The following is an 18,947-nucleotide window of genomic DNA, read 5'->3' on the forward strand; positions in this document are numbered from 1 at the left end:
TTTCTTATAACCTCTTCATTTCTTTGCCCCTTCATGCTCATCTGTTACTAGCACATTTTCTCATTGGGGTTTTGTTACCCTGCCCACAGCTTTGAAAAGTTCCTTTATTAAAACTCTTCTCAAAATACCTAACTTGAGTTTGCCATCTGTTTCCTGCTGGGGCCCTGACTGATGCTCTGGTAGCATTGGGAACACTTCTGAGGAGACAGTGGAAGGAGGGCATTTCTCCCAGCTCAGCACTGAGGAGATGGGAGAGCCTCTTGGCTAGACACAGATGAGGGAAATGGATTATTCCCGCACAGCTTGTCTAACACTGTGCAGGTGCCTAAGGGAATGTATGCCTGGCTCCCAGACGGGAACAGGGAGATGACATTTCAAACCTAAAATTAGAAAAAACATTTTAATTTCAAATAATCAATAATCAACACCCTCAGCCTGAATTATATGCTGCTACTTTATTCATTCCTTGTTTTCATTGAGTACTTTTTAGTTAACTCTTCGTGGTAGAAAAATTATTTCTTAGATTGATATATTCACTTGCAAAATATGCTTAGTGTTAATTTTATTAAACAGCTGAATTTTATTATTGCTTTAGTTTTTCGGTTTTTTTTTTATCCTCACCCGAGGACATTTTCCCATTTTTTTGTTCAGGAAGAGTGGGAGGGAGAGAGAGGAACAGAGAGAGAGAGAGAAACATCGATGTGAAAGGGACACATCGAGTGGCTGCCACCCGCACGACCGACCAGGGCTGGGGACAAACTGCAACCGAGGTACGTGCCCTTAGCGGGAACCGAACCCGGGTCTCTCAGGACCGCAAGTCGACACTCTAACCGCTGAGCCAAACCGGCCAGGGCTTTCTTTTTTTTTTTTTTTTTATTGCTTTAGTCTTGAGATCAAACACCAAATTAAAGCGGTGATTTTGTGTGTGTGTTCTGTAGAAATCTGATTATTAAATCATAATGCTTTAACTTATTTATATAAGGAAAGAATTACAGAAAAGTCAAGCTATCTCCCAAAGAAACATGTGCCTAAAAAAAAAACCTCTAAATGTAATGTTAATGATGGTCTTTTTAAATATGCTGGTATGGGTTAAGTCAGAGTTTTCTTCTTGTAAGAAACTGTTAAGATTGTAGCAATTAGCCCTGGCTGGTTTGGCTCAGCCGTGTCGGTCTGCGGTCCAGAGAGACCCGGGTTTGGTTCCCGCTAAGGGCATGTACCTCGGTTGCAGTTTCTCCTTGGCCCTGGTTGGGTCATGTGGGTGGCAGCCACTCGATGTGTCCCTTTCACATCAATGTTTCTCTCTCTCTCTCTTCCTCCCACTCTATCTGAACAAAAAATGGAAAAATGTCCTCGGTTAAGGATTAAAAAAAAAAGATTGTAGCAATTAAAATTCTAATTGGACTATTTTTTTTATCTTTTACAATTATGGTAAAGAGGGATCCATATAGGATGGAACTTTTAATTCATTAAGGAGACTGTCTCTCTTCCCCCCTACCCACTCAAAGGAGGATTTGGGAAATGTTTTAGACCAGGAAAGACTGAAGAGACACCTATGTAGATCTTTGAAGTCATTGTGATTTTTGGAAATGTTATTTTTAGACTGTTATTTCCTTTCAACCAAGAATTAGAAACTGTAGCAGTAGTGTTTGTCCTTAAGAGAATCCATCTTGGAAAGTTATCATTTATTAAATTGTAACCTGCTGACACTAGTCATGTCTAATTTTTGTTGACTTGCTAATTGAAATCAATTCTACTTAAATGCATCTGAATTTTTAAGGGCATTTAGTCTCTTACTCCGGTTATTAATGTTATTCAGCCAATTGAGTCTGTCAGTGAGAATAGACATGTAAAATAGAAATCTGAAATTACTAATCAAACTAAGACTTTATTATTTTTTATTATTATCCTCACCCAAGGACATTTTTTGATTTATCTTCAGATAGAGTGGGAGGGAGAGATGGAGGAAGAGAGAGAGATATTGATGTGAGAGAGACACATCGAGTGGTTGCCACCCACACAACCCCAACCAGGGCCAGAGACAAACTGCAACCCGGGTACGTGCCCTTAGTGGGAACCGAACTTGGGACTCTGTGGTCCGTGGGCCAATGCTCTAACCGCTGAGCCAAACCAGCCAGGGCCAAACTAAGACTTTAAAGTGTTAAGTAATAGTTGTTCTTATTGCCCTTATTCACAATTATCATTTAAAACATTTATTTTTAATTTGATTAATTCCATATTTATCATGTTACTGTAAAGCTTCCAGTCATCAATGTTTTATTGTCTACTGACAGGAGATTTTTAAAAGATTTTTCTTAAGAGTTCTACTTAACAATATGATTTTAATTTCTTAGCTACCCGAGTTGATGTCTTCTTCTTCCAAATAGGAGAAAAGGTTTCTGACAGCTCAGTTACAGGACATGAAGAACCAGAGTTTGAATCTTTTCCAAAGGAGAGATGAAATGGATGAATTAGAGGGGTTCCAGCAACAGGAACTAAGTAAAGTAAAACACTTGGTGCGCATTTTTGTTTTTAGTAGCTAAGTGCTGAGTAGCTCATTCATTATTCTGATTTTGCTAGTCATCTCCCTCTAAGTGCTGAGAAACATACCTCAGTAATCTTTGAAATTAATCATATTTAATTTTTTTTTTTTATCCTCACCCAAGGATACTTTTCCATTGATTTTTTTTTTTTTTCAGATAGAATGGGAGGGAAGGAGGGGGGGCAGAGAGAGAGAAACATCGATGTGAGAGAGACACATCGATTGGTTGCCTCTTTCATGACCCCAACCAGGGCCAGGGATCGCACCTGCAACCCAGGTACATGCCCTTGACTGGGAATTGAACCTGTGACTCTTTGGTCCATGGGCCGATGCTCTAACTGCTAAGCCAAACTGGCCAGGGCTTATGTTGTTGTTGTTGTTGTTGTTGTTTTTCAGCTTATTAGAGTGGAAACGTTCTGTTTGATTTTCTTTCCTTTTTCACTACTGGGCATTATAAGGCCACTTAGAAGCTCACAAATATGTTATGAAAGTTTGGCTTATTGGGCCAGATATTTTTTTTTAATTATATTTCTTAGTAGTGGCTCAATGAAACTCTATTTTTGTGTCAGCTTTTAAAAAGAGAAGAAAGTCTGGGGAAAATGGAGCAAGAGTTGGAAGCACGAACCAGAGAACTTAGTCGCACCCAGGAGGAGTTGATGACCTCCAATCAAATGTCATCAGACTTAAGGCAGAAGCTTGAAGAATTGCAGAGACAATGCTCAACGCTGGAAGAGCAGAGGTTCTTGCTTGGTCTGTGGGGCCCATGGGAAGTGGTGTTAGTGTAGCTCTGGCTATAACCCATCCACTAGTCCCCATTACTCAATGCAACAATTTCTGATCCCAGTTCTGGCAAAGGCTTCTGGGCTTGTCCTTATCTGCCTAGGGCTCAGGACCCCTAACCCCAAACCCTTATTCCCCTTCCCAGCCTAAGCTCAGGACCCCTCCATCCCTGCTGAGCAATTCAGTGTGGTTTATTTTCTAAGCTATTGAGAAACCAAAGGCAGATCAGGGTGTCTTGCTTCTCTTTGGGCTTCTGCTTCAGAGAGAGAGCTAAAGAGTCTTCTCCATTGATAATCTTCACATGGCGAATGTTTGCAGCCCTGACATATAAAGAACCAGCTGTATTTTTCCTTTGGAAGAGTGTATCTTAGATGAGATATCCAAATTTGTTCATTGTCTGCTTTCTTTCAAGAGAGCTTGTGACAGCTTCAAAAACAGGTGCAGAAAGTAAGATCACAGCCCTGGAACAAAAGGAACAAGAGCTCCAAGCATTCATTCAGCAGCTTTCCATTGATTTGCAAAAGGTAAGTAGAACAAAAACAAAAAATAAAAAACCAAAAGCAAGTAGAATGCTAGGAGGGGACCCAGGTTCCTAGGATTCACAAGTGGGGTAAACTAATTCTGTCAGAAATTTCCTCCTCAGGATGGCTGCTGAAACATGTTTCTCACGCAGCCCTCATTGCCCTGGCTCCGTTTAGCCAGGCCTCAGTCCGGTGGAAGTGGTCGCACAGCTGGGCAAAGGCTGCTTAACAGAAGAGATCAGTACTGCCTAGACAAGAATTCTCAAAGCACACCATTTGATCTATTCACATATGTCTTCAAATACTACATGATGAGTGCTTACAGCTCTTTTTGAATTTGTCAGTAGGTTTGTTTTTTACCAGAAGGCCCTCCCTAAAAACATACATATATATACTACATGATGGACCCTGAGTATAAGAAAATGTAATAGTTATGGTTGACATGGCCTAAGTTGTATGTTTGACATACCTGACTCTAATCTGATTTGTTCAAAAGCACATAAATGATATTATTATTTTGTTTGTTTGTTTGGCCAACATACACGTATTCCCCTTCTACCGTAGGCATGTGCTGAATTCTGAGAATATAAAAATGAACAATAATAATAACATTGACTGTAGAGTAGTGTTTCTCAGTGGTATGTTTCTTATCACCATTTTGAGCAGAATAATTTGTATTATATGATTGTCCCTCACATTGCAGGATATTTAGCTTTCCTGGCCCCTGGGTTCTGAATGCCAGAAGCATCCTTCAGTCATTGACAGTCTAGCCCCTTCCCCTCTTATGACAAAACACTCCCTAGAGGGGGTACCATGAATCTTACCTTCATCCCTTGAAAACTAATCTCACATGCAAGGGAGACTATAGCATCATTACAGTACAGTAAGATTTGTATAAACAGAAGTCTGTATACCCCTTCCAGCTAATTATTAGCAAATTTACAGATACCTAAATAGAAACTTAAGAAGGGTTATATACCTTGTTCAATAAGGTATATACCGCCCTGGCCGGTTTGGCTCAGCGGTTGGAGCGTAGGCCTGAGGTACAGAGAGACCCGGCCGGGTTCAGTTCCCGCTAAGGGCACGTACCTCGGTTGCAGTTTGTCTCTGGCCCTGGTTGGTCATGCGGGTGGCAGCCACTCGATGTGTCCCTTTCACATCGATGTTTCTCTCTCTCTCTTCCTCTCTCTCCCTCCTGCTCTATCTGAACAAAAAATGGAAAAATGTCCTCGGGTGAGGATAAAAAAAAAAATAAGGTATATACCTTGTTCAAAATTTATACAATAAGTACCCTGGCCGGTTTGGCTCAGCGATTAGACCGATGGCCTGTGGACCGAAGGGTCCTGGGTTCAGTTTCTGGTCAAGGGCACGTACCTGGGTTGCAGGTTTGATCCTGACCCTGGTCGGGGTTGTGCAGAAGGCAACCAATCAATGTGTCTCTCAGATCAATGTTTTCTCTCTCTCTCCCTCCCTCCCTTCCACTCTATCTGAAGATAAATGGATAAATGGAAAAATATCCTCGGGTGAGAATTAAAAAAAAAAATTTATATAGTAAGTGACAGATTTGGATTCTAACCCAAGTCTTACTCCAAAACTCATGCTTGTTCTGGGCTTTTGCCTCATGACAAGCAGCACCCAGTAAATGGATCTTACGCAAATGAATGACTGTGATATAAGGTCTCTATCCTCAACTAACTGAAAGTCCAGACATGGTGTTTTCTTTTAGAGACTTAAAATTTTATTATAGAACTCAAATCTCCTGTGATCGTAAGAAAAAAAATTTGCAACTCAACAAGTCCCAAATAAGTGAAGTAAATTTTTCAAATTCAAAAGGTATTCTATAGCCCTGGCTGGTTTGGTTCAGCGGTTAGAGCGTTGGTCTGCGGTCCTGAGAGACCTGGGTTCAGTTCCCGCTAAGGGCACGTACCTCGGTTGCAGTTTGTCCCCGGCCCTGGTCGGTTGTGCGGGTGGCAGCCACTCGATGTGTTCCTTTCACATCGATGTTTCTCTCTCTCTCTCTGTTCCTCTCTCTCCCTCCCACTCTACCTGAACAAAGAATGGAAAAAATGTCCTCGGGTGAGGATAAAAAAAAAAAAAGGTATTCTATAGAGAGAGTGCATTTCCAGTATAGGAATCAAAGATCTCTTCCTGGAGGAACTGAAATTTTAAGGATGGGTAGGACAGCAGGAGGAAGAGAAAGCAGAATGGTACAGAATGCATTTGGGGAATGAGGATAGAGGGGATTTGAGGGACCCTTTGATATCAGTTAGGACTATTCATTTTATAATTGGAAAAACTAATTGTCCAGACTCTGGTTATACTAGGTTCCCCCATTCATTCTAAATACATAATTTGAGCTTTACTATGCACCAGGCCCTGTGCTGTGCTGAGTGTCAGTAATACTGTGGTGAGCAAAATGGATACCGCTTATAGTCTAGAGGGGAAGTCAGACATTAATCAGTAATCACATAAATAGCCCTGGCCAATGTGGCTCAGTTGGTTGAGTGTTATCCTGTGTACTAAAAGGTCCCAGTTCGATTCCTGGTCAGGGCACATGCCCAGGTTGCTAGCTCAGTCCCCAGTGGGGGTGTATAGGAGACAGACAATTAGTATTTTGCTTTCACATCAATGTTTCTCTCTCTCTTTCCCTCTCCCTCTTTCTCTAAAAATCAATAAAAAATCTTTTAAAAAATTCTCTCAAAAGAAAATTAAAATAATCACATAAATACATATTTGCAAACTATTATGCATGCCGTAAAGGAAAACTATAGGATTCTGTGAGATCCTATAAGAGGGCATCAGATTTTATCTAACCTTGGAGTCACAAATCACCTTGTGTCCTGCAACCTTGATTAGTTCCAGTATTTTTGTCAGTTCATTTGGATTTTCTACATAGATGATCATGTCATCTGCAAACTCAAGCATTTTTTATGTGTTCCTTCCCAATCTGTATACCTTTTATTTCTTTTTCTTGCCTTATTGTACTGGCAAGGACTTCTAGTACAGTGTTGAAAAGGAGTGGTGAGCCCTGGCCGGTTTGGCTCAGTGGTTAGAGCGTTGGCCCGTGGACCAGAGTCCCGAGTTCAGTTCCTAGTAAGGGCACGTACCTCGGTTACAATTTGTCCCTGACCCCGAACCGGGGCCATGTGGGTGGCAACCAGTTGATGTGTCTCTCTCTTCCTCTCTCCTGCTCTATCTGAAGATAAATGCAAAAAAAATGAGGATGAAAAGAAAAGGAGTGGTGAGAGGGGTCATCCTTGCCTTGTGACTGATCTTCGTGGGAAAGCTTTGAGTTTTTTCACCACCCCATTAAGTGTGATGTCAGCTATAGTACATTAGGTGCTGAGAGCCTGAATTAAAGCAGCCTCAGTGGAGAAGGGGACTCCGTCTGGGATGTGGTACACGGAAGTCTAAGTGGAAATTGATGACTGATTCTCTTTCTGTTCTTACGCTACCTGACACACTGACTTGTATAAGATTTGTTCTTTTTATTTTCACTGGAAAGGGTCCCTTGTGTTTCTGAAGTTCAGATTGATGTGTAGTAGAATGAGTACAGGTTTTGCATCCAGAAAACCTGGGTTTGAATCCTTTATCTTTCAATAAGGTGTGTGCTTTTGGTGTATGTAATCTTCAAGCTTCATTTTTCTTGGAAATTAACATGGTGAAGGGTGGTTGTAAGAACTAGAGATAATGGGATATACTTGCACATACTCTGAAAACTATAGGTGCTGTTGCTGCTGCACTGTGCTATTATAATTATTACAATCTCTGTTATTAACATTATTAGTAACATTATTAGTAAGATGGGTCATTATGGCAAAAACTTTGTTGTTCCTTCCTGTCAAACTCACTCTTCCTTCTGTGTTCTCTGCCTTGCATAATGTTACCATTCATCCAGTCCCAACCCACCACTACCATCATAGCTAAAGAAATAGACTGAAATAAATAATGGGCAGCTGTTGGTTGGGGCTAAGTATGAGATGCACAGCAGTCGTCTGTGGCCCCTGTGCTGTGAGCCAGGGTGCATATCATTTGTTTTAGAAGTTCTGTCTTTGTCTTTTTTTTTTTTATCCTCACCCGAGCACATTTTTCCATTTTTTGTTCAGGTAGAGTGGGAGGGAGAGAGAGGACCAGAGAGAGAGAGAAACATCGACGTGAAAGGAACACATAGAGTGGCTGCCACCCGCACAACCGACCAGGGCCCAGGACAAACTGCAACCGAGGCACGCGCCCTTAGCGGGAACCGAACCCGGGTCTCTCAGGACCGCAGGCCGACGCTCTAACCGCTGAGCCAAACCGGCCAGGGCAGAAGTTGTCTTTGTCTTGAGGCATCTGCACTGGCATCATCACTACTTCCTCCAGGTCCACGTTTCTAGGAGCACTGTTCTGTAGGTCATTGTAGGGCTGGCTGGGAGTTTCTTGCATGGGATTATCTCTGCTGCATCTGCCATTTGGGGTAAATACGTGGGTTCTGTTGGACTGTGGTTTAATAGAATTAAACACATGCTTGAGAAGGGTGGGAGGAGAAGCATTCCTTCAGCTAGTAGATTATCACAATACAACCGAGTTATTTATTTATTTATTTTATCCTCACCCAAGAACATTGTTTCATTTTTTGTTCAGATAGAGTGGGAGGGAGAGAGAGGAAGAGAGAGAAACATCGATGTGAAAGGGACACACCACATGGCTGCCTCCCACACCACCCAACCAGGGCCGGGGACAAACTGCAACCCAAGTACGTGCCCTTAGCGGGAACCGAACCCGGGTCTCTCTGGACTGCAGGTCCACGCTCTAACCGCTGAGCCAAACCGGCCAGGGCCAACTGAGTTATTTTAAGGAGGGGAAGCATCTTCCCGGGGTCCTGGCTAGATTTCACAGAGGTAAGAGCATTGCTCCTTCCCAGGTTGTCGGTTGCTTAACCTGGGGAAGGTGTTTGCCTCTTGCTAGATGATGTCTGAACTGGATGCGTAAGTGGTGCTGGGTTCTGATTTTGTATCTTCTGTGTCCTATTTTCAGGGATAATTTCCTGGCTATATATTCTTCTGGAATACAGTTGAGAACAGAATTTAGGGAAACAACGATGGTCCTAGAGGAGACAGGAAGGAAGGGAGAGGATTTACAGTGTAATGTAATTTCTGCTTTTATCTGCAGGTCACTGCTGAAACTCAAGAGAAAGAAACACTCATTGCACATTTGCAGGAGAAAGTCACCTCCTTAGAGAAGAGACTGGAGCAGAATTTGTCAGGAGAAGAACATGTACAGGAACTCCTGAAAGAGGTAATTAGCTCTCTCTGAGCCAGCCAGTGTGGGGAAGGAGATTTCATAAAATCCTAGAGTTTCAGATCCTAGGAGTCTGCAAACAGTGTGCTGAGTAGAGAACTCCCTTTAGCTTCTGATTGTCCTGCTTACAGCAAAAAGTTCCTCATGTCACCTGTGTGTGACATGTTTTCCTCAGGGGAAGCTTTGCTCAGAGATGCCTATGAACGAAGAGCATCCTGAGAACCAATGAACCCCACCTAGGGATTTACTCCAGTTGGACTGTCTTGTCTTACTGCCCTGCTCTCCTCCCTTTTGCACTTTCCATTGGCCAAGGAACATAGTTACCATCTGCCTTTGGCTTGAGCAAAATTGCCTTGGGCAGCACGTGGACTCTCCTTAGCTGAAGGAAGCTATTGAGAAGACTGACTTCTTGCCCAGTGATGTAGGTGAAGTTGCTTTCTCATCAGATCTGAGCTCATTGTCGGCCCGCATTCCGCACCTCCTCTGGTATACCAGTGACTGGCCTCATCATGACAAAGGTGACAAAGCCAAGGCCTCGGGCCTAGATTAGACCCTCACTTTCTGTCTTCAGTTAGTTACCACTAAATATCTCTTGTCTCCACTGCCACTGTAGCCTAGTCCATATTAGAAGTCTCCGGACTGGCCTTCCCAGCATCACTCTCTCTTCTTTCACCCTCTGGCACAGTCCACGATTACTGCCCAACTGGTCTTCCTAAATTTATTTATTTTTTAACTCTTTTTCTTTATTAAGATTCTTTAGAGAGAGAGGAAGGGAGAGGGAGAGAGAGATAGAAACATCAATGAGAGACAACATCGATTGGCTGCCTCCTGCATGCCCCCCACTAGGGATTTGGCCCACAACCTGGGGATGTGCCCTGACCGGGCATCAAACTGGCGACCTCTTGGTGCATGGGTCAACACCCAGCCCCTGAGCCACACCGGCCAGGCTGGTCTTCCTAAATTTTAAGATCTACTCAATTTTCCTACTATCTACAGTGAGTATGATGGGGTTCTAGAGTGTAAATAGATTTCTAGAACCAGACTAGATTTATATCTCACCTCTTCTATTTATTAGTTTGTGGCTTAGATCTAGTAAAGTAATCTCTTTCTGTTTATTTTTTTCTCTGTAAAATAGGGTTATTAATTGTACCAAATGCAGAGTTGTTACTAGGATTTAATGAGTTACAATATGTGAATGCTTAGAATGAGGCTTAGAACATAATTCAGCTATTACTATTATAATCATTACTGTGCCATCATCATTATTATAAAGTTTAGTGTGCATAGGAGTAACTTGGGGAGTTTGTTTAAAGTATGTATCTCTGGCCCTGGCCGGTTTGGCTCAGCGGTTGGAGCGTCCGCCTGCGGTCTGGAGAGACCCGGGTTCGGTTCCCGCTAAGGGCATGTACCTCGGTTGCAGTTTGTCCCCGGCCCTGGTTGGTCGTGTGGGTGGCAGCCACTCGATGTGTCCCTTTCACATCGATGTTTCCCTCTCTCTCTCTTCCTCTCTCTCCCTCCCACTCTATCTGTACAAAAAATGGAAAAATGTCCTCAGGTGAGGATAAAAAAATAAAATAAAATAAAAAAATCATTAAAGTATGTATCTCTGGCCCTGCCATCAGAAATTCTGATGTCTGGAGTAATAGACCTGGAGTAAAGCCTCAAGTTTAACCCCACACCCTTCCCAGCAGTTAAGTGTTCTTTTGTTAATCCTCACCTGAGCATATATTTCCATTAATTTTTAGGTAGAGAAGGGAGGGAGGGAGAGAGAGAGAGAGAGAGAGAGAGAGAAACATTGATGTGAGAGACACATAGATTGGTTGCCTCCTGCACGATCTCAACCGGGGCCAGGGATTGAACCTGCAACCCAGGTACATGCCCTTGACTAGAATCAAACCCACAACCCTTTGGTGTGCAGGGCGATGCTCTGACCACTGAGCAAAACTGGCCAGGGCCCCAATTAAGTTTTAATGCCAGAATTTGGACAACTCCACTTTGAGAAGTATTGCCTGCAGAATTAAGTTCAAACTTCTTTCTGCAGCATAAAAAGCTTCTTGTGATCTGGCCCTTTGCCTCACTTTCTAGTCTTGTTTCTTGACCTGAGCCTGAGCCCACCATCACTTTCTCTTTTGGCCAAGTTGTAGTTCCCCAAATGTCCCAGGCTGTTTCCACCTGCATTGGCCATCCTGTCCGGGTGTTCCCCCAGCCACCTGTGCATTAGGAGGCCTCCCACTTCCCTGAGGCATGCGCATCCCCTGCTCTGTACTCCGTCTTGTGGGCACCATGGTATTCTATTATAATTTTTGTGGTACTCTTTTTTTTTTTTTTAATTTTTTTTTTTATCCTCACCGAGGACATTTTTCCATTTTTTGTTCAGGTAGAGTGGGAGGGGGAGAGAGAGAGAGAGAGAGAGAGAGAAACATCGATGTGAAAGGGACACATCGAGTGGCTGCCACCCGCACAACCCACCAGGGCCGGGGACAAACTGCAACCGAGGTACGTGCCCTTAGCGGGAACCGAACCCGGGTCTCTCAGGACCGCAGGCCGACGCTCTAACCGCTGAGCAAAACTGGCCAGGGCTTGTGGTACTCTTTTGCCCCAGCCTCAAGGGCAAAGAACTCTGTCAAATTGATCTGTGTATACTTTATAACATGTGAATTTTATCTTAATTACCTGGTTTTTTTAAATGTATTTGTGTCCTTTGAGTCTTATACAAATTACAGTATGTTGTGGATATCAGTAAATGTTTATTCAGTGACTGTCTTTAATTTTCTCCACTTACAGAAAACAGTTGCTGAGCAGAATTTGGAAGATACCAGGCAGCAGCTCTTGGCAGCCAGAAGCAGCCAGGCCAAGGCCATTGACATCCTAGAGACGCGGGTACTGACCTTACTCCCCGTGATCACTGTGTCTGGGTGGTAACTTTGTTGGATGACTTGGTTGTGGCTGAGAATCCCCTTGAGTCAGAGATTTTCGTTGGAAGGGACTGTTTTTTGGATCTTACCTGTATCTCTTCATTCTTGCCACGTTGTCAGTGTCGTTCTACACAGAGTTGTCTTCTTGTTTGTTTCCTTTTATCCCCATCTCTCTTCCTCCTGGAGGGAACCATTCTGACGTGGTTAATAGAGATCCTTCTGTTGTTGGGTTACCCCAAAATATGTGGCATTGTTTTGTGTGCAGGTATATTAATGTATGTAGAGGGTACAGCGATGCATATGTCTTCTCTCTTACCTTCAACCGCTCGTCTTCTGTCAGCGTCCACTTCACTGTCCTTAGCCACTCTGCAGTTTTCTGCTAGATGACAGACTTGCAGATGGCCTTCTCCCTGTCACCACAGGTTACACTGGAGTGAACATCCTGTCCCTGTGGCCTGAGGAGAAGAGAGAATGCATGTAACCTCCTGTGACTAAGCAGGACAAGGATGTCCCCAGCAGGGCTGCACCTGGCTCTAGTCCCCCAGCATGCATGGCGGTTCCTGTATCTGCCTCTTGGGGGGTTTTCCAACATTGATATTTCCTAGCCTTTTTATTTTTTTGCCAGTTTAAGGAGTGTGAAGTGGTGGGAGGGGCAAGGGATCTCTGGGGCCTCTTTAAGCCCTAATACCATTCATGAGGGCAATATCCTTATGACCTAAGCAGTTCCTAAAGGCCCCACACCAAGATCTCAGCATATGAATTGGAGGGGAGGGCACAGACTTTGAGACCATAGCAATTTAGCTCATTTTGTAAAAATTTTTTTTTCTTTATTGATTTTAGAGAGAAGGAAGGGAGACAGATAGAAACATCAATGAGAGAGAACATCGATTGGCCGCCTCCTGCATGCCCACCACTGGGGATTTGGCCCACAACCTGGGCATGTGCCCCGACCAGGAATCGAACTGGCAACCTCTTGGTGCATGGGTCAACGCTCAACCACTGAGCCACACCAGCTGGGCTTATTTTGTAAAAATCTTATTTTCTGCCCTGGCCGGTTTGGCTCAGCGGTTAGAGTGTCGGCCTGTGGTCCAGAGAGACCCGGGTTCGGGTCCCACTAAGGGCATGTACCTCAGTTGCAGTTTGTTCCCAGCCCTGCTTGGGTCGTGCGGGCGGTAACCACTCAATGTGTCCCTTTCATATCAATGTTTCTCCCTTTCTTTCTTTCTCCCTCCCACTCTATCTGAACAAAAAATGGAAAAATGTCCTTGGGTGAGGATTTTAAAAAAGTCTTATTTTCTCATAAATATATTTTAAAGCTTTATTATAATTCCGGGTTTTTTAATTTAATTTTTTTTACTGATTTTTTTTGAGAGAGAGAGAGAAACATCGATTTGTTGTTCTACTTATATATACATTCAGTGGTTGATTCTTGTATATGCCCTGACTGTGGATCAAACCTACAACCTTGGAGTATCAGGATGATGGTCTAACCAACTGAGCTACCTGGCCAGGGCCATTTTATTTCTGACTATCTATTTTTTTGTTGTGATAAAATATACATAATGTAAAATTTACCATTTCAACCATTTCTAGGTGTATAATTCGGTGGCAATAAGTACATTCACGTGCAACCATCACCACCATCTGCCTCCAGATCTTTTTCATCTTCTCAGAACTAAAACTGCCCCCAATGAAATAGTAGCTCCCCATTCTCTCCTCCCCAGCCCCTGGCAACCTCCAGTCCACCTTCTGTCTCTGTGAATTTGACAAATCTAGGTAGCTCATATTAGTGAAATCATACAATATTTGTTCTTTTGTGTCTGACTTATTTCACTGAGCATAATGTCTTCAAGGTTTATCCATGTTGTAGCATGTGTCAGAATTTCATTCCTTTTTAAGATTGAGTAAGCCATTTTAAGGCTTTTTGTTCATTGAAAGGATATAGCACAATTTGTTCATCCATTCATTTGTCATGAACATTTGGGTTGTTTCCACCTTTTGGCTATTGTGGGTAACGCTGCTTGAACACGAGTGTAGTGCAGAACAGGTTTTTGTGTCACTTCTCTTAGGTGTAGACCTAGGAGTGGACTTGCCGGGATGTATAGTAACTCTGAGCTTACTTAACCTTTTGAAGGTCGGAAATCGTTCTTGAGTTCTGCCTCTAACTGGGACTTGAGTAGATATTTTCTGAACCCAGGAATTTAAAAGCTCGGTTTCAGTCCTGGCTCTACCACTAATAATGTTTCTGATCATGGACAAGTGACATTACTGGTCTCCACTATGGAAGTACTCACACTGTTCTCATGGGTTGTTGTAGTTAAGTCATGTAATGTGAGTGTATCTGAGGAACCATGAAACCTAAAAATATCCTCTTTTCCTTGGGTACCTAACTCTCCTTGACAAGCTGCCACCTTCTTGTGCTTATGTACTGATAATAAAGTTCCCCAAGAGCAGACCTTATTCCACAAACGAGGGCTGTATAAGAGAGGTCGGCAGATAGCTGGAGTCGGATAAAAATGCCCCATTGGAGAGTGAGGCTAGCTAAGTGCTGGGCAGTATGTTGTCATCCTGTCCACTGGGCCAGGCCCGTGTTCCTGTGTGGGGCCAGGTACGTTGTAGTCAGACTGGGTCGATATTTGTGGAATGAATGAAACCAAAATTTGTGTCAGAACAGTAATCCTACCTCTTGGAATCTGTCCTAAGGAAGCGAATCAAACAGATAAAAAAATTTGCATAAAGATGTTAACTGCTGTATTCTTTGGGATGGGAAAAGGGAAAGAACCCAAGAGCCAGTACAGTAGGCAGTAGTAGAGCAAATTCTGGAACATCCTTTTTTTTTTCTTTATTGATTTTAGAGAGAGAGAGAGAAACATCGATGAGAGAGAATATCGATAGGTCGCCTCCTGCATGCCCCCTACTAGGGATTTGGCCCACAAGCTGGGCATGTGCCCTGATGAGGAATCGAACTGTCAGCTTCTTGGTGCATGGGTTGATGCTCAACCACTGAGCCACACTGGCTGGGCTATCCTTTGAGAAAATAATATGAGGCCCTGGCCAGTTTGAGTCAGCAGTCGAGCGTCAGCCTGTGGACCAGAGAGTCCCGGGTATGGTTCCCGCTAGGGGCATATACCACCAAAAAAGAGAGAGAGAGAGAAAATAATATGAGGTCTGAAGACCACATGAAAACACAGAAGAAAACTTTTGAGGAGGAAAAATAATTTTACTAGAATCTATACATCGTTATTTTTAAAAGTCCTAATAACAGATTGGAAGAGAATACATTAAAATGATAGTGTTTTATAGTAGTAGAACTATGGGTATTTATTTCCTAATTTAAAATTTTTCAATAATGTATCTGATTTCTGACTTAAATTGATTTGGTTTTTAAAGCCATTTGTTTTTACTCTCAGTTTTTTCTAGGAAACAAAATTTTTAAAATTGATTTTAGAGAAGGAGAAAAGGAGGGAGGGAGAGAGAGAGAAGAAAGAGAATCATTGATGTGAGAGAGATACATCGATCACTTGCCTCCCATATGCACCCTGTCCGGGAATCGAACCCATGACCTTTTGGTCCACAGGACAACAACGCTCCAGCCAACGGAGCCGCACTGGTGAAAGAATGCTTCTGTCCCCTCAGGTGGAGGAGTTAGAGCAGAGCCTGCAGGCCTCTGAGGAGAAGCTGAAGCAGAGCAGGGACGCCGTGGCCGCTCAGGAAGCTCAGATTCAGGAGCTTGTAAGTGGGTACTGTGGCTGCTGTGGTCTAGGCCCTCGATGCCTTCCCTTTATGCCTTTATAGGTGCCCCACCTTCCTCAATGGTATCTAGACCTGACTTCAGATACACACGTGCTGGGCCCGGGCAGCTGGGCAGCGGCAGGTCGAGGGAGTCGGGGCCTGCTGGGGCTCTGAGTTGCCCAGAGAGGCAGGGAGGGCCCCGCTTAGTTGTGGGACTATTAGAGGTGGTACCTCCACCGGCAGTCAAACCTCAGCCTGGAGCCAGAGCTTTGGAGAGCAGGTACAGGTTCTTGGGAGAAGGTGGCAAGGGTTTGACTAGACATTGCAGCCTCAGAAGGAGTGTTAAATTAGCAACTAGAGAAATAAAAATGGCATTCATTGCATGATTGACCCAGTCCCCAGCACTGTGCTAAGTACTCTGCATGTGTTTTCCTTTAGTCCTTGCAGCAGACCCAAGAGGTATGTACTGTTATCCTTATTTTCTAGAGCAAGCAGGCTCAGAAAGACCAGGCCACTAGGCCATGGTCTCCAAGCTGGTAAATTACAGAACCGAATTCTTCTCATGCCCAGCCCTTGTTCTTCATCACTGGGCTATACTGCCTCCCAGGGGAAAGCCGCCACTGTAGAGTCTGCACTGAGTATGGTGCGGGAAGGCTGTGTCTTAGGACTGGCTGGAGCCCAGAGCTGTTCCCCCAGCACCAAGACCATTCCCAGACATCAGCTCCTGAGCAGGCTAGGGCGTGGGGGCAATAGGCAGAGCCTGCAGGTAGGGACCCTGGCAGCACCCAGGCTGGAGAAGATCAGGAAAGAGAGTTGTTTGTATTGGGCACCCCTCTTTGGGTCACTGAGAAACAAAGTGAGGCCCCCATTGACCCTGTGAATAACTGTCCTCTGGTCCCCGGCAGGCCACTGCAAACCAGGAGAGCAGCCGTGCGCAGCGGCAGGTGCTCACTCTGCAGCAGCAGTGCACAGAGCACGTCCACGCGCTGGAGGCCCAGCTCGCTGCCCTTGAGACGGCTCGGGCGGCTGACCAGACGGCTGCAGAGCGTCAGGTGGTGAGTGAGGAAGGACTGACGCTGGGCTGCTCAGCACCAGGTTCACAAGAAGACCGCCCTGCTCTGAACTAGGGAACCATTTTTTATTTAATCCTCACCCGAGGATGTTTTCTGTTTATTATCAGATAAAGTAGGAGGGAGAGAGAGGGAGAAAAGGGGAGAGAAAAACATTGGCGTGAGAGGCAGTCGACTGGTTGCCTCACACACACCGAGGTACGTGCCCTTGGCTGGAATTGAAACCACGACTCATTGATCTGCGGGCTGATGCTCTACCACTGAGCCAAACTGGCCAGGGCTAGGGAACCACTTATAGGAGCAGTTGTTCTTTCCAACAAGACACCTGCTTGGGAAACTAGATGTAAAAAGGCTGTTTTTCACAAAAACCCAAACAGATAGCTTCTCCTTTTCCTTGGGCTGCACAGGGACTTCCTGATGCTTCCTGACCATTCCCATCAGCTTCTTGCCACTGTCTTTCTAAAATTTACATTGTTCGCCCTGGCCGGTTGAGTTCAGTGGTTAGAACGTCGGTTGTGGGTTCGATTTTGGTCAAGGGCACATACCTGAGTTGCAGGTTCGATCCGGCCTATTAGGGGTCATGCAGGAGGCAACCAATCCATGTGTCTCCCTCACACTGATATCTCTCTTTTTCTCTCCCTCCCTCCCTTCCACTTTCTAAGAAATCAATGGAGCCCTGGCCAGTTTGGCTCAGAGGGAGAGCATCAGCCATCGGACCAATGAGTCCGGGGTTCAGTTCTGGCCAAGGGCACATACCTAGGTTGTGGTTCATCCTAGGCCCTGGTCAGGGTCATGTGGGAGGCAACCAGTCAATGTGTCCCTCTCACATCGATGTTTCTCTCTCTGTCCCTTTCTCTCCCTCTCTCCCTCCCACTCTATCTGAAGATAAATAAAAAATAATATCCTCAGGTGAGGATTAAAATAAATAAATAAATAAAATTTAAAAATCAATGGAAAAATATCTTCCGGTGAGTATTAACAAAAAAAATAAAATAAAATAAAATAAAGTTTACAGTGTTCTTCCCTAATGGCTACTTTCTCTGGCCCCTCCCCTGTTCCTGAAACCTCAGAATCTGATGCATCTTTCTTTTTGTGAGGAGTTTGTCAGGTGGTTCTTCCCCACCCCTATCTCATCTCTCAACAAAAGGATGGGAGGCATTTTTAAAGCTTGCACGTCTGCCCTGGCTGGTTTGGCTCAGCAGTTAAAGCGTCAACCCGCAGATTGGAGAGTCCTGGGTTCGGTTCCCAACAAGGGCACATACCTTGGTTGCAGTTTGTCCCCAGCCCCAGTTGGGGCCCTGTGGGTGGCAACCAGTTGATGTGTCTCTCTCACATCCATGTTTCTCTCTCTCTCTTCCCCCATCTCACCCTCCCACTCTATCTGAAGATATATGCAAAAATGTCCTCTGGTGAGGATAAAAAAATAAAGCTTGCATGTCAAAGAGGTAGGACTGTGCCCAGGGGAAATATGGTAGAGACCTTTTCTTTTTATCTATGCTTTTCTCACTTTGCAGAGGGACCTGGAACAAGAAAACGCGCTCCTTAAAGAAAGCAAGAATGAGTGTGAACGTTCTTTACAACATCACCAACTTGAACTAAAGAAGCTCAAGGTATTCAGTTCACTGATTCCAGGTGTTGCACGAGCGCGTGCCTTTCACATAGATGAGCAGTGCAACTAGCATGTGTTCAGTGGTTCTGTTAGGCCTTTGCTAGAAATCGTCACCTCACTGAGTCCTCTCTGATCCCGGACGGCAGGAAGAATTACGCTCATTTTTCTGTTGTCTTTGAGGTTCTGAGTGTAAATCATTTGTCCACGTTCCCTAGTTACTGAGAGGCGGTGCTGGTCTGACTTTTCACTCCACCAGAGGCCCAGCCCTTCCTCTGTGGCATCGTCAGGAGCTGCCTGAAAGTGCCACTGTCAGAGCACCACTGCTCGTGACTTTCCAGGGAGACGAGCAAAGCAAGGCCTCAGAAGGTCACAGGACCTGGTTTGTGTGTTTATGTCGGGCACCATGTACATAGATGAGGAAACAGTGGGCTGGATCACTGCCCTTCCCCTTCTGAGAGCTTGGTGCTTTAGTCAGATGCTGCCCCTTCATTTTCTGAACAT

General features: G+C 44.4%; 1 protein-coding gene and 1 pseudogene across 5 annotated transcripts in view; both read left to right on the plus strand.

The window, feature by feature from the left end:
* The window catches only part of GOLGA1 (golgin A1), a 49,123-nt gene that overhangs the window by 15,406 nt on the left and 14,770 nt on the right, over positions 1 to 18,947 (plus strand). For 3 of the 5 annotated variants that reach the window (XM_036261552.1, XM_036261550.1, XM_036261551.1), the window contains 8 exons: positions 2,385 to 2,513; positions 3,109 to 3,278; positions 3,732 to 3,843; positions 8,992 to 9,117; positions 11,905 to 12,000; positions 15,672 to 15,767; positions 16,673 to 16,822; positions 18,352 to 18,447. In XM_036261552.1, coding sequence (XP_036117445.1) covers positions 2,385 to 2,513; positions 3,109 to 3,278; positions 3,732 to 3,843; positions 8,992 to 9,117; positions 11,905 to 12,000; positions 15,672 to 15,767; positions 16,673 to 16,822; positions 18,352 to 18,447 — 975 coding nt within the window. The remainder of the gene's footprint in view (positions 1 to 2,384; positions 2,514 to 3,108; positions 3,279 to 3,731; positions 3,844 to 8,991; positions 9,118 to 11,904; positions 12,001 to 15,671; positions 15,768 to 16,672; positions 16,823 to 18,351; positions 18,448 to 18,947) is intronic. The other 2 variants (XM_036261553.1, XM_036261554.1) reach the window with 2 other exon arrangements.
* On the plus strand, positions 4,154 to 4,212 carry LOC118630343 (annotated as a pseudogene).

This window comes from Molossus molossus, unplaced genomic scaffold, assembly GCF_014108415.1.
Source record: "Molossus molossus isolate mMolMol1 unplaced genomic scaffold, mMolMol1.p scaffold_m16_p_14, whole genome shotgun sequence".
Classification (NCBI taxonomy): Eukaryota; Metazoa; Chordata; class Mammalia; order Chiroptera; family Molossidae; genus Molossus; species Molossus molossus.